The sequence below is a fragment of the Salmo trutta genome, chromosome 23 (genome assembly GCF_901001165.1).
Source record: "Salmo trutta chromosome 23, fSalTru1.1, whole genome shotgun sequence".
In the NCBI taxonomy this organism is placed as follows: Eukaryota; Metazoa; Chordata; class Actinopteri; order Salmoniformes; family Salmonidae; genus Salmo; species Salmo trutta.
The window spans coordinates 6,338,220-6,353,719 of record NC_042979.1 but is presented as its reverse complement, the minus strand read 5'-3'; the positions used below and the strand labels follow the sequence as shown (position 1 = coordinate 6,353,719).

The window sequence follows — 15,500 nt, the reverse complement described above, 5'->3', positions numbered from 1 at the left end:
TTTACAGTGGCCTGAAATGCCCTGTCCATCTCTCTCTGGGAATAAAATGCCCTGTCATAATGCCCTGTCTGTCTCTCTCTCTCGCTCTCTCTCTGTCAGTTTCTGTCTCTCTCTCGATTTCCCCCCCCCCCCCCCCCGCTCACTCTCAATTAAATTTCAATGTCAATTTAAGGGGCTTTATTGGCATGGGAAACATGTGTTTACATTATCAAAGCAAGTGAAATAGATACTAAACAAAAGTGAAATAAACAATAAAAAAATGTAACATTACACTCACAAAAGTTCCAAAAAGAATAAAGACATTTCAAATGTCATATTATGTCTATATACTGATGGGTTCTGACTTCTAAACTTGAAATATGGAAGGGAGGGAGAGCGGGGAATGCAGAACATGTTATTGTTAGACATCAGGTATCCTATGGAAAGGAGAAGGGGGCCACAGTCTGGTAAAAGTCAACAGGTCAGCCGTCAGTTGGGGGAGGAGTGAGGAATTTGGGCCGAGGTCAGGTCAGATGAAGTGAGAAAGAGCATGCATCACTAACGTCCTGTCTAGCAACCGAGATGTATCGGCTGTCCAGATGTGTAAGGAGGAGACTCAGCATAGGAGGCAGGTTTAAAAACTAGCTTTTCATAGTTGTCCTTCACTTTTTACCCTGTTATTTAGAACCTAACAATACAGTGTTGTGATGATATGCAAATAGTTCAAGCACAAATGGGAAAATAAATAAACAAAAATATAGGTCGTATTTACGATAGTGTTTGTTCTTCACTGGTTGCCATTTTCCTGTGGCAACAAGTCACAAATCTTGCTGCTGTGATGTCACGCTGTGGTATTTCACCCAGTAGATATGGGAGTTTATCAAAATTGGATTTGTTTTCGAATTCTTTGTGGGTCTGTGTAATCTGAGGGAAATATGTGTCTCTAATATGGTCATACATTTGGCAGGAGGTTAAGAAGTGCAGCTCAGTTTCCACCTCATTTTGTGGGCAGTGTGAACATAGCTTGTCTTCTCCTGAGAGCCAGGTCTGCCTTCGGCGGCTGTACATAGTCAAAGATTTCCTTAATTTTGGGTCAGTCACAGTGGTCAGGTACTCTCTCTCTCTCTCTCTGTGCGTCTCCTGTCTGTCTGTCTGTCTGTCTGTCTGTCTGTCTGTCTGTCTGTCTGTCTGTCTGTCTGTCTGTCTGTCTGTCTGTCTGTATGCCTGCCTGTCTGTCCCTTTCTCATTCCGTGGGCCTGAATTGCCCTGATTGTCTCTCTCTCTCTCCCTGGGCTTGAAATGCCCTTTCTCTCTCCCTGGGCCTGAAATACCCTGTCTGTCACTCTCTCCCAAGTTCTGAAATGCCCTGTCTGTTGCTCTCTCTCTCTCACACACTTAAATGCCCTGTCTGTCCCTCTCTCCTTTGTCCTGTATCTCTCTCTCTCCCTGGGCCTGAAATACCCTGTCTGTCACTCTCTCCCAAGTTCTGAAATGCCCTGTCTGTTGCTCTCTCTCTCTCTCTCTCTCACTTAAATGCCCTGTCTGTCCCTCTCTCCTTGTCCTGTATCTCTCTCTCTCCCTGAGCTTGAAATGCCCTGTCTGTCTATCCCTGTCTCTCTGGGTCTGTCTTAAATACCCTGTCTGTCTCTCTCTCCCATGGCCACACAGCCAAGGAATATCCTTCTCTTTTCGAAAAACGTTCAGATTCAGGCAGCAAAGTGGAGAAAATATTCACCAGTTGACAAACCCAGACAGATTATCCACGATGCACTACTGGATAGCCATCAACATTATAACAACAAATAATCAAATAAACTGAACTGCAGTTCAGCTGTGTGCGTGCGTGCGTGCGTGTGTGCGTGCGTGCGTGCGTGTGTGTGTGTGTCTGAATTTCACAGCCCTGGTGTGTGCATATGTATGGGTAAACTCACTCTTCTCCCTTCCCCAGGTATCGCTCGGACGGAGAAGGACAAAGGCACTCTGTATGAGCTCACCTTCAAAGGGGACCAAAGCCGTGAGTTCAGGAAGCTGGTTCTGTTCCGTCCCTTTGGGCCGCTGATGAAGGTGAAGAACGAGAGAGTGGATACGGCCAACGTCCCCATCAACATCATAGTGCCCCTCTCCCAGAGGGCCGACAAGTTCAGACACTTCATGCACAACTTCAGGTGAGAGCCACTCAGTTATTCATGCGTGTTATTGGCCCTTTCGCCCCTCTCCTCTTCCTTGTAACTCTTTCCCCGGGTTGTTGCGGTAAATCAGAATGTGTTCTCCGGCAACCTACCTCAAAAAAAAAAATAAAGGTAAAATAAGGGTTAATAAAGAAATGTAAAAAAGCGTGTTCACTTGTATTAGCTATGATAATGTTAGGCAATAACCGAGTTAAAGGGAACGAGAAACAGAATATACAGTAGTTATCCATGTTTGACATTCCTGGTTTGTCACAGCAGTAAGGATTCAGAATATAGGAGGTAAAGGTTCTGTTTGTACCCTGATAGCCATGGTATGTCTGTCTGTTAGAGACTCTTTCAGTCCTGTAATTTGTTACACTCCTGCACAGCTGCTTATCAAGGCTTTGAGGGTTTTTTTTTCTAGCAAATCCTGCTTAGTAGCAGTCTTAAACCCAGCACATGAAACTGCCCCCAGGACTCAGAGGGAACCTGTGATATAGTGGTGCTGTTCATGCTGTACAAAGGTTCCCTGAGTCGCTGAGCAAACGCTTTGGTCTCATCCATATTTAAGGGAGGAGGAGGTGTGTGTGTGTGTGTGTGCGTGCGTGCGTGCGTGTGCATTCACGTGGAGAGAAGAGCAATGGGAGGTAGAACTGACAGTCTTTCAGAAGCCATGTGACTCATTTACCGAGCACAGCGTACACATTTGGCGTGTCTCCATCAGAATGTCTACTGCTAGAGTTGTAGAATGTCACACTAGTGCTGGAGATCGATCGCTCTAGGCTTCTGTCTGGTGCCAGGTCCTCATTGTGTGACTCCTATATAAACGGAACATACCGTATGCAGCCTGTGCATGTACAGTATGCACCAGTGGAGGCTGTTGGGAGGAGCTGTAGGAGGACGGGCTCATTGTAATGGCTGGAATGGAATCCATGGAACGGAGTCAAACGTGGTTTCCATAAGTGCAATGTGTTTGGTACCGTTCCATTAATTCCATTCCAGCCTTTACAGTGAGCCCGTCCTCCTATAGCTCCTCCCACCAGCCTCAACTGGTATGCACCTACCCTTAACGGTACTCTCTGATCTTTCTGTAACCCCATTTTGAACTGACCTCTTCTATTGATACAATATATGTTTTCTTTCAAATACTTTGAACTTTTTGTCTCAGCCTACCTTCAGTGCAAATGTGCAGGGTTTGGACCTCGAAGATGATTCCACCGGTTCCATTGCGCCAGGCAAGCTTCAAACGCAGCGAAAGTCTGCTGAAAGCAAAACAAATGATTTCAACCTAGGCTACCTTCCCCTTGGCCCTCTCCGTACTTGGGTTGTGTATAATAAGTCCCCTGCTCCGTTTGATTCATTGTTTCTTAATGTGTTTGCGTGTGTTGTTGCAGAGAGGTGTGTGTGCGGCAGGATGGGCGTGTTCACCTCACAGTGGTGTATTTTGGGAAGGACCAGATGAATGAGGTCCGGAGCACTCTGGAGAACACGTCTAGGTGGGTGGAAAAACACACACACACACACACACATCCACACACACAACAACACACGCAGAGACACAGAAACAGACATATACACACACACACACACATACACAATCACACACCCACACATGCTCACACATGCACAGATGAGCAAACATGACTGTATGCTTAGAAAATGGGAAATCCTTATTTTATATTCATAAAATTGCTCAGAGAAATGATCTAAAAATGATAGGGGTCAGAATTATTGACACCCCTGTTTTCGATACTCCAGCACCCTCCCCTTGCGAGGATAACGACACTGAGCCTTTTTCTCAAATGTTTTATCCGATTGGAGAACACGTTGGGAGGGATCTAAAACCATTCCTCCATACAGGATCTTTCCAGAACTTTGATATCCTTTGTCTGCTCTTATGAACTGCCCTCTTCAATTCAAACCACAGGTTTTTAATGGGGTTCATATCCGGAGACTGAGATGGACATTACAAAATGTAAATTATGTGGCCAATGAACCATTTATTTGTGGATGTTTGATGTGTGCTTGGGGTTATTGTCTTGCTGGAAGATCCACTTGTGGCCAAGTGTCATCCTCCTGGGAAAGGCAACCAGGTTTTTGGCTAAAATCTAATGGTTCTTGGTAAGGGGACAGTGCTAGAGGATTGAAAACAGGGGTGTCAATCATTGTGACCCCTATCTTTTTCAGATGTTTTGTATTAAACAAAAGAGTGCCTATAATTATGGACCCCACTGTACAACCCCCCCCCCCCCCTTGCACACACACACACACACACACACTCCCTGTCTCTCTTTATAGCAACTCAGAAACCTCAGCCACGTCTGATGAATAATGTAGGAGTGTGGCCACCCAGAGGCACTCAGTGACCTCTGCCAGTGTCGGATATTACAGGCCTGGGATCAGGGCTGACAGCGGTCGCACTGAAATTAGTGTATTGCCCGCAGATACAATTACAGGTCCAGGGTCAATTTGAGATCGTCCTGTGGGTGAAATGAGTTCACACGGTACTCTGGTACTGTGCTGATTATCTGGTAGGTTGCCATGGAGACGCTGTGCCCACCCCTGGCCGGATGGTTTGCAGGGGTAGAAAGAGAAAGAAGGAGAGAAAGAGGGAAGGAGAGAGAAAGAGTTGCACACCTCATGCTAGGCTTTGAGCTGGTTTCAGATGTCACACTACAGCTTTTCTCTCTCTCTCTCTCTCTCTCTCTCTCGCTCTCTCGCTTTCTTGCTCTCAATGACAATGAGGCAGACAGTATTGTCTAGAAAGAGAAACCTGATGAGAGCCAAGGTCTTTCGCTCAGAGATATCTCATTGTCAACAGCTCTCATGTCTCTGCGAATGGCCTGTGATGGAGTGAATAGTTAAAGGGAGAAAGGCAAGACGCTATCCTTGTACATTCTCTCTGAGACAGTGACCTCCGCTGCTAAATGTGTTGTCTCACTGGGCAAGGGAAAGAGCTGTGTTAGTCCTTGGAGGATTTGTTCACTTTGTTCCCAGCAAATACCATAGACACAGCCTGTGTGTAACAAGACATATGTTGATACCTGTTATCCACACAGTCTCGCTCAACTAGTTCACAGTTGAGGCTTTTTGTATCTAAGCTTTTTGTATCACAATTACTCTGATAACGAATATCTTAACAGCCATAACAGTCCCACGATTGGAGCTCACGCCAGACCTGGGTTCAAATGGTAATTGTTTACTTTCAAATGATTTAGCTGTGTTTGTGAGCTTGCCCTGGCACTCCAGGCAGACTCAATCAAACTCTTTAGAGTAACACTATTTGAAACCAGGTCTGCTACAGTTCAGGATGGAGCTCACATGATACCAAACATATCTACTGTATCAATCATGGTCTGTCCTCTTGTCACCTCATAAACAGCTCTCTGTTGTCAATGCCTTCCATCGCCGTGGTTACGCAACACTTCATCTGACTCTGGATCAGACACTTTAATCAAGCACTGATCTCCTAGAGAGAAAGATAACATCCAGACTCCAATCTCTCCCTATTCCTTTTTTTTCTCTGTTGAACTGGTCTGAAGGGTTATCGATTTGTGTGACGGTACAATTGATCCATGGGCGACGATCTGAATCCTGCCTGCCCTTATTGTAGCTTTGCCGATGTCAATATCTGTTTCCAACAGCAGGCACCGGATGGATCATTTGCTTCTGCTGCTGCTGCGTCTGCCCTGACTAAATCAAAGTCATCCTTCCCTATCCAAAGACTATTTACCCGTATTGTACTGAATGTGCTCATAATCATAGGGGCAAGCTCTGTATCCAAGTCAGCTAAATCACATCATCAAAGTAGAGAGACAGAGCAGGTTGAAATAAAGTTAAATTCCTCTTGCTGTATGTTAGTGACCTGTACCAGACAACGAGACATGATTATCATGTCGAACACGCTTCAACCAGTAACTGTCCATCACTCCAGTTTGAGATGGACAGAGACACACCGAGCTGTTTGAAGAGCAGGGGGAAATCGATAGACATGAATAAATTAGTGTCCATGAGGGAGAGAGGAGAGGAGAGGAGAGGAGAAGAGATGCATCAAAGAAAAGACACAGCAGAGAAGAGAAGAGAGCGGAAAGAGGAGAGCGTTTTGAGCCCAGGGTGATAGCTGAACGCCTGTGAACCACAGATGTCCTCAGAACATAAACAGCAGCCCACCAGCTAACAGCGCACAGTAAATGCTAATGCACCATTCCTACATCTCCTTAGAGGGATCAGCTCCTCAGGGAGACAGACAAAGCACTGCATCCTTTCAACAACAAAAAACTTCATCACAGGGTAGTGTAGGATTTCATATGGATGACACAATATTTTGGCTTTTCAGGAAACTGGAAGCCGGAGTGTGTTCTTTGTGTTTCCATCCAGTGTTGATGTTTATCCACGTTAAGTAAATTTAAATCTGCCTCTCATTATGCTCTATCTTTCTCTCTCACACACACACACACACACACACACACACACACACACACACACACACACACACACACACTTAAAAACCACTTCAGTCCTGCTTAATGGGGCCTTGCCTGAGGCCTGCGTCTACACACGTCTACATTTTTAATGACCAGTACTGATGATGTTTCTTCAAAACATTTTACTGAATCCTAACTCTCCAGGGTCCTCCAAAACACTAGAGGCCCCGGCTGTCAGACAAATGGGCGGTGAGTGCTCTCACTCAGACACACACACACACACACACACACACACACACACACACACACACACACACACACACACACACACACACACACACACACACACACACACACACACACACACACACACACACACACACACACACACACACACACACACACAGTGAGACTCCTCAGGGTGTTAACAGTAGACAGAGAGGGGTCTTGAACTCCTAGTTGAAGATTTCCCCTCCCTGGAGGCAGAAGACAGGACAGGGGAGACAGACAGGAGCTCCTTCCTGTGCTTGTTTGACATGGCAGTACTGAGGATGGCTGGAAAATGGATAGAAGGATGTAGGGAGAGGGGGAGAAAGAGGGGTGGGGGGCTTTCCCAGACCAGCACCAGACGGACATACCAAACCAGGATCACGAAAGGAAATATCCAGTGTGTTTTGGCCTGAGGCTTGGGGCTGCTTGAATCACAGTGAAAACACTCCAACAAGCAGTCTGAATCCTAAACTAATCCCACTCCTACCAACTACTAATGTGATTTGAATTAAATCATGTTTGGCTGCTTTTAATTACTCTGGCCCACATACATATTTAATGTTTTTTTGAAATATAATTTGTGGTTTAAAAGGTATTTATCAAATGCGGGAACAAACTCCCACAGGGCTTGGCAAACAATGTTTTAATGTCCTAAGAATTTCTGGGGACTTAAAAGATTTTGTGCACCTTGAATAAACAACAGCTGGCTGGGAATTCTAGTGGCAACATTTACAAGCATACATTCTGCACTAGTATGAGTTTTAGTATGTGTATATGGTAGGCATGCATGTGTGCATTTTTGCATTTGTGGGTGTATCTGTGGGTGTCTGTGTTTCTGTCTGTCTATATTTGTCTGCCAGTCTGTCTGTCCGTATGTCTGGGCACACCAACCAACACGGGGGGTTTTCTGTTCTGGCCACACCAGCCAAAACGTGGGTGCATCTGTTCTGGCCAAAACGTGGGTGTTTTTGTTCTGGCCACAGACCCACGTATTGGCTGGTATCTGTTTTAGCCACACCAGCCAATTCATGGGTGTATCTGTTTGTGTCTACGCAGGATTAAGCTCATGTACACTGGTCCTAAATCTGTTTTCTTTCTGACAGCAGATATAAGTCGGTCTCCATACAGATTAATCTGAAATCAAATACACAGTTGATCTATTCCAGAGCCAGCGCCCCCAGGAAGGAGAGAAGGAGCCCTTCCCTCTGGTTCAGTTTGGCTAGATGCTGATAGAGAGATGATAAGAGACGGGCAGAAGGACTCCGTACTGGGAATAGCCTACAGGCTATAGTGTCAGGCTGAACTACAGATGCCGTATCTTGATTTGACCCAGTTTCTCACAGCAGGAAAAGAATCCAGCAGCTACAGGAAATGTGAATTATTATGTGGATTATAATGAATGTTCATTTTTTTTTTGTAGGGGTTGACACATTTTTCATTAGGGCAAATTCATTATGACAAACTGTCGAACCCAAGTAAGACTAGCTGTCGCCATTGGCGTCGGCTAATGGGTATCCCAATAAATCAAATCAAATCCAGTCTCATATTTTTAAGTGGAAATTTGAAACTTTAGAAGCATTTTTAAACCTTCAATACACTACAAGTTTGCATTTCCATTATGATCAAACTAAGATACGGCATCTGTACTACAACTGTCACGTCGCCTCTGCCGTATAACTACCTTAGAGTAACGTCTAACCCTGCAGTGCAAAGCTAGAGATCAGGCTGCAACCATTGTCATCTTATAGCCACCATTCAGAACTATCCCACAGTGCTATAGCGGAATATGAACCCCATAATAAAAGGCACATGAATCAAGTTTCAATATTATATTTTAATCATAACTCGATAATAAAATTAAAAAAACGGATTATGTTCCTCATGTTCTTTGATCTGCTGGTGGGCTACAGTTGAATCTATGGGTTGTCTCTGGAAATATTATCAGTTTATGTTCTGCTACCAGACCTGTGAATAAAATACACCACAGTACATCATCATTTATGTCACAGATGAGTAATTGTGTTCTCTTTTTAACTGGAAAGTTGAATTTATGATCCATTTTGGGCATGAATATGTGATCATGTGAGAGCGTTCATTAATAATGTATTAACAGTTTTATAGTGTTCACATCTCAAACAATTAATTGCAATGTTTTCTTGCTAGTTCCCCCTAGTGCAAGGCCCAAGGTTAGGAATGGATGTATAATTTATCCTGATGGATCCTGCTGTGTGTGTGTGTGTGTGTGTGTGTGTGTGTGTGTGTGTGTGTGTGTGTGTGTGTGTGTGTGTGTGTGTGTGTGTGTGTGTGTGTGTCTTCCATAGCAGACCTCAAGTCTTTGCAGTCCCCTTCTCTCTCTCTCTCTCTCTCTCTCTCTCTCTCTCTCTCTCTCTCTCTCTCTCTCTCTCTCTCTCTCTCTCTCTCTGTACGGTAGCAGGCTTGTATTTGAGTTGAGCCCACAACGTGCCACTCTATCCACACTATCCACAAGGGCATAATCCCACACTAATAAAGGAACATCAATCAGTGGTTGTTTACCGTGGGTGGATGATAATAATGCCTAAAGGAGGCTGAGATGTCACAAAACACATTTGTCACGTTGACAGAGTAAGTAGCATATTAACTATGTAGGGCATATTGTAGGTGCCATTTGGGACGCAGCCATCATGTAGCCACTTTACAGACCTGATCTTATTAGTTCTGCTGTTGTCAAAGGGGAAATTAGGTTTGCTACAGTATACGGGGGTAGTGTGTGTGTGTGTGTGTGTGTGTGTGTGTGTGTGTGTGTGTGTGTGTGTGTGTGTGTGTGTGTGTGTTGTAGTTAATGGTACAGTACAAAGACAGAGCTGTGTATATTGTATGCAGTGTCTGTATTCGGACTCAGCTGGGCCCTCTGCTCTCATAAGACCCATTAGACACTGATGAATTAAGCCTGTCCCACTCCCTCTAATAAATACAATTTAAACCAATGACGCTAATTCATTTTTGGTCTATTTCTTTTGCCACACTGTCTCCCTCTGTCTAGTTTCCGTTGGGTTCTGTCTCTGAATCAAATCCGATTTCATCTCCAATTCTGTCAAATTCTCTCCTCCCCTCTCCCCTCTCTCTCTCTCTCTCTCTGCTCCAACCTCTCCAACCTGTTTGCATACGAGTTTCTTTCGGAGAGGTTGGGTTAAAGCAGAAGATAGATTTCTGTTGGACATTTGTGTATATGTCACGTCCTGACCAGTAAAAGGGGTTATTTGTTATTGTAGTTTGGTCAGGGCGTGGCAGGGGGTGTTTGGTTTGTGTGTTTCGGAGTTTTTGGTTTATGTTCTAGATTATCTATTTCAATGTGTTTATCGAGCTTGTCTATTTCTATGTTAGTTTTGTCAATGACCTCCAATTAGAGGCAGCTGGTTGTTGTTATCTCTGATTGGAGGCCATATTTAGTTGTGTGTGTTTTCACTTGTGTTTGTTTCCAGTATAGTCTGTGCACCTTATTGGACTGTTTTCGTCGTTTGTTTTGTTTAAGTGTTCTTCTTCTTATCTCTCTGCAGGGAGATCAACTTTAAGAACTTCTCCCTGCTGCAGCTGAATGAGGAGTTCTCCAGGGGGCGTGGCCTGGATGTGGGCGCCAGGGCGTGGAAGGGAGGAAACGTCCTCCTCTTCTTCTGTGACGTCGACATCTACTTTACCGCCGACTTCCTGAACACCTGCCGTCTCAACGCTCAACCTGGTACTACAGTACACTGAACAAATCCACATCAGTGCTATGTTCGGCGTGGGCCACTGTGTCTCTTGGTTTTCTAACAAAGCTGAGATTTGAATGAAATAACCGTTGAGATGTTGTTTTTGTATTAACCATTGGTAATTAATACTTTGGAAATCTTAGATTTGTTTGGTTACATTTTCACATATTTATTTCTTCCTCAGGTAAGAAGGTCTTCTATCCTGTTCTGTTCAGCCAGTATAACCCAACCTTGATCTACGGCAATCATGACCACATCCCACCAGTTGAACAGCAGCTGGTAAGAAACCTGCTTTCACAGATGTCCTCAGAAATATGTACAACAGCACATTTTCTTACCTTAAAGATTTGCCTGTTTTATTTATTTTTTTGCTATTTTTAATAGGTGATTAAAAAGGACACAGGATTATGGAGAGACTTTGGCTTCGGAATGACGTGCCAGTACAGATCAGATTTCATCAACATAGGTAAATATCATGTTACCGTGCTCAGCGCTGGTAAATTGTCATATCCAAACCATCTGCAATATTCTTATGGACTCAGGCATATTGGCTCTCAGGACAGGTTTTGCCTCAATACATTTTTCCACCTCAGTCGAGGCCATTTGATGAAGTCACAGGCTATAAACTATGCTGTAAATAAGGGTCGTTTCTGGACAGTGTCTGCGTCCCAAATGGCACCTTATTCCGTATATGGTGCACTACTTTTGACCAGGGCTCGTAGGGCGCACGTGTCTAAGCCAGAAATACACACATACAGAGAGATAGACGGAGATTTGACTGTTTGTCGTTGTAATTTCATTTGCCACTGGCAGAACATTAATATTACTGTGGAGGGAGACAGAGGTACAGCATGTCTGACCTTAAACTCTCAGGAGCGAGACACGTCGTACTACAGTACGACCTATAATACATAAAATACTCCTTGCAACTCTAGGGTGAGTGATTTGAGATTTTAGATGTGATGCGAATAGTGATAAATAATGAATTTATCTGTGATGACATTTTCACCCAATAGAGAGAGATGAAGGGAGGTAGAGAGAGGCACAGACAGAGGCACAGAGAGAGAGAGGAAAATAAACAATGTGCTTCTCACAGTGAGATGAAGAGAAGAGACAGGGTGACTTCAAACAGAGGGGATATTTTTAGGCCCTGGTGCACACACAAATAAACAATTTCCAACTTCCTGGTTGGGTTCATTGTTTAGCCCCTCAGCACTGAGCAGTCTGCAGTCATCTTAAAAAGAGAGAGGGGGAGAAAAACCGCACTCGTGCATAAATAAGCAAAACATGGTTACCCGTGTCACCTAGGGTATGAAGAGGATGTAGTCCAGTTAGTTGGAAAGAACTGACGTCAGCATCTTACTTCCTCTGAAAGTCAAGTTAGGGCATGTTCTGAGGTTCTATCACAATATTTCATCATTCCACTGCTGTCATATCATCAGACTCCATGCATTATGCATGTAGAAAAAACTGGTAGAACATAATATACTGAGTGTACAAAACATTAAGAACACCTGCTCTTTCCATGGCAAACTGCCAGGTGAATCCAGGTGAAAGCTGCGATCCCTTATGGATGTCACTTGTTAAAGTCACTTCAACCAGTGTGAATGAGACGGGGTAAAGAAGGATTTTTAAGCCTTGAGACGACGGAGACATCGATTGTGTACGTGCGCCATTCAGAGGGTGAACGGGCAAGACAAGAGTTTGAAGTTCCTTTGAATGAAGTATGGTAGTAGGTGCCAGGCGCACCAGTTTGTTCAGAACTGCAATGCAGCTGGGGTTTTCACGCTCAACCATTTCCCATGTGTATCAAGGAAGGTCCACCACCCAAAGGACATCCAGCCAACTTTACAAAAGTGTTGGAGTCAACATGGTCTAGCATCCCTGTAAAATGCTTTCAACACCTTGTAGAGTCCACGCCCCGACGAATTAAGGCTGTTCTGGGTGGGGGCGCTCAATATTAGGAAGGTGTCCTTAATGTTTTGGAGACTCAGTGTATATAGATTCAGAGTGTTTAATAGTCACATAGGGGGAGGGAGGAAGCAGGTAGCTGACTAGTGGTGGCTATTCAGCAGCCTGATATAGTGAGTTTACGAGTTCATGTTGTCCCTCCTCCAGGTGGTTTTGACGTGGACATCAAAGGTTGGGGTGGTGAGGATGTTCACCTTTACAGGAAGTACCTGCACAGCAACCTGCTGGTGGTGCGGTCCCCATCGCGGGGCCTCTTCCACCTGTGGCACGAGAAGCGCTGTGCTGACGAGCTGCCCCCGGAGCAGTACAGGATGTGCATGCAGTCCAAGGCCATGAACGAAGCCTCACACGGCCAGCTGGGCATGCTCTTCTTCCGACACGAGATCGAGGCACACTTGCGTAAGCAGAAACCCCAGCGGTCCATTGCCAAAAAGACATGAGGGAATCGCACAGGAATCTAGACTACAGGAGGAGACATGACAGCATGACAGTCAGAGACAGTGAGGGGGGAACAACAACAAAACAGAGATCTTCTGTTATGAACAGTGATGACATAACAGTACTGACTCACTGTAGAGGAAAAACACTCCAATATATCCTCCCTTTTGTTATGCCAAAAAGGGCATAACAAAAAACACCGAAGACACCTTCCGTTACTTGAAGAAGTGCAAGCACTGTGAAGACAACAGTTAAAAGGGCCAGCAGAAATACTTGTATTGACTGCTCCTCTGTGTTTTGGTCTAAAATCATGTGCCTCATGTTGACTGACTGACAGCTGGTTTTAAGAATCATGATGTGGCATTGCTGATTTCTTGAAGGAGGCTGGAGGAAGACTGGAACAAGATTTCCCTGTGTCTTACTAGAGCCACCTTGTGGACAGGAGGAAAACAGCATGACAGTGAATGGAATGTGGACACTAAAGCTCAAGTCATGTAACCTGGTTACATGACAATACACTCAGACAGATGGTCAATCAATAAATGGAAACAGGTGTTAGTGATGCTTTTTTAGCGAGCCAATGACAACAATGGAGGGACATGGACACGGTTAGACAATAATTATTTCTCAAGCTCCACAGAATCATTATGGTGCTCTGCTTTTTCACGAGTTTTACTAATCCTACCTGCATGTGCTTTTATGTGGTTTTTCATCATCAAGAAACAAAACAGTGCAGTTTTGTCTTGTTTGAAGGGTCAAAATGAATATAGTATATTTTTTACACTGAGCAGTATTATGGTTTGCAGTTTGAGAATGAAGCTACAGTACATGTATGACGAATATTATATTGCCCTGAGAGAAAATATGGGTACAGTGTCCTTTGTTTTGAGTATGGGCTAACATTGTGCAAATAATATATTTTATAATAGATGTATTACACTTCTGTTCCATAATTAAGTTATCCAGTGTTAAAATTATAGAATGATTTTCACACTTTTGTTGGAAAAAGAAAAAGCCTCGTTCCAAAAATGCTTATTTATTATTAACAATTGTTAGCTACATCACTTATTTGCCTATTCTTTCTTAGAAGCTGAAATGACGATGGCTTGACACAAGTCTACATGAGCCAAATTAAGTTTAGTGGTGGTATAATGCTTCCATGTCTACAGAGCACTATAGACCAGGACAAGGAAGGGTAGGAAAAGGCTAGTATGAACGTGCAAATAAAGACAATCTGGAATGGAATGTTAATATGGAAAGAGTGTCTGATATTTGAAAGTGGCAAATTGTTTTGACGTTATCCTGATGGATTTCTACTGAGAGTATTTCTTAGAGATGTGGCCTATAGATGACTAAATATATTATTATATATAAATACATTTTCACAGGATTGACATTCACAGCGTGTGACAATGATTTTATGCCTTTAACGAGTTCACTTATTTGTCTTAAACTAAATATTGAGAGATTTGATTTAATTCCCAAGTCTTTCAATTTCAAGAAAGCACTTGGGTTGCTTCACATGGAAGAATTTGTACTAACCTAAATTTGTGTTGGATGACCAAAACCTGTAAAAAGAGTCAAGAGGATGCACCTTTTAATTGTTTTACATGTTATTGCTTCATGAAAGGATACTTCTATCTGTTAATAATAAATATAACTTTCCTGATGAAGTTCTTGATTGATTCTCAATTCATGCCCATTTATTTTCTTAATGTTTCTGTTTGAAGTGTTGTCTACAGTTGAAATAAACATGTCTACTCATTTTGAGACCCTTGTAATAGTTTGAAATGAAGAAATAAAATTATATTCTGGTCTGATGCTTCTTCACAGATTTTATTTGATTCCAGTATGTAAAAACTGCAGTTGTCTGTAACCTACTCTACTGTAACTCTACGCTATACTTTATTCTTTACTCACCTGTGGTGCAGCCTGCGAAATGTCTAAAAAAGACTCCGTGGTATTGTGTAGTGATGTACACAAGATGTTAGTTGTGTTCAGTAGTGCACCTCTAGATGGAAGCATTGCATCCCTGTTGAGGAACCAAAGTGCCAAAACCTATGAACAGATACTGTATGTTGGCTATGAAATAGATGTTGTGGAGAGTGGTGTGTGAATTATGAGGTGAGCCAGGGGTCGTTAATCTCCCCTGAAAGAGACATGAGCTCATCTAAAGGCAACAAAAGTCAAACTTGGAGGGGTCTCTAAATATTGATAATTTGACCAAAACGCGTACGGACAGCAAGATGCGTCAATCTCACCGGAGAACGCATCCTATCGAGCGAAACAGCGCCCCTCCGTAGCTCATGTATCTGATGCTGTCTGTCCAAAAATAGTATGAAATGTTACACATGCTGAGCCAGAGGGGCGCTGTTTCGCTCTCATACTGTAAGCTTTCTCCGCTGAGATAGATTCAGCCACTTGCGAATTGAAGGAAAATTATGAAACATTATTTAAAATTGATTTTATTTATTATTATTGTTCACATTTTTGGGGAAGCATGGCTTCCCTTGGCATCTATA

The 15,500-nt window shown here is 43.5% G+C and overlaps 1 protein-coding gene and 1 long non-coding RNA gene across 4 annotated transcripts in view; one reads left to right on the top strand and one right to left on the bottom strand.

Annotated features, from left to right (window-relative positions):
* The window catches only part of LOC115159173 (chondroitin sulfate N-acetylgalactosaminyltransferase 1), a 32,333-nt gene extending 17,535 nt beyond the window's left edge, over nucleotides 1–14,798 (top strand). For all 3 annotated transcript variants that reach the window (XM_029708637.1, XM_029708638.1, XM_029708636.1), the window contains 6 exons: nucleotides 1,928–2,144; nucleotides 3,542–3,643; nucleotides 10,378–10,556; nucleotides 10,754–10,848; nucleotides 10,954–11,035; nucleotides 12,688–14,798. In XM_029708637.1, coding sequence (XP_029564497.1) covers nucleotides 1,928–2,144; nucleotides 3,542–3,643; nucleotides 10,378–10,556; nucleotides 10,754–10,848; nucleotides 10,954–11,035; nucleotides 12,688–12,980 — 968 coding nt within the window. In that variant the 3' untranslated portion in view covers nucleotides 12,981–14,798. The remainder of the gene's footprint in view (nucleotides 1–1,927; nucleotides 2,145–3,541; nucleotides 3,644–10,377; nucleotides 10,557–10,753; nucleotides 10,849–10,953; nucleotides 11,036–12,687) is intronic.
* On the bottom strand, nucleotides 2,216–3,495 carry LOC115159174 (uncharacterized). Its single transcript, XR_003868856.1, has 2 exons — nucleotides 3,321–3,495; nucleotides 2,216–2,256 (listed from the first exon to the last, which is right to left on the bottom strand). It is a non-coding gene; the product is annotated as an uncharacterized LOC115159174 (long non-coding RNA).
* Nucleotides 14,799–15,500: the final 702 nt, after the last annotated feature.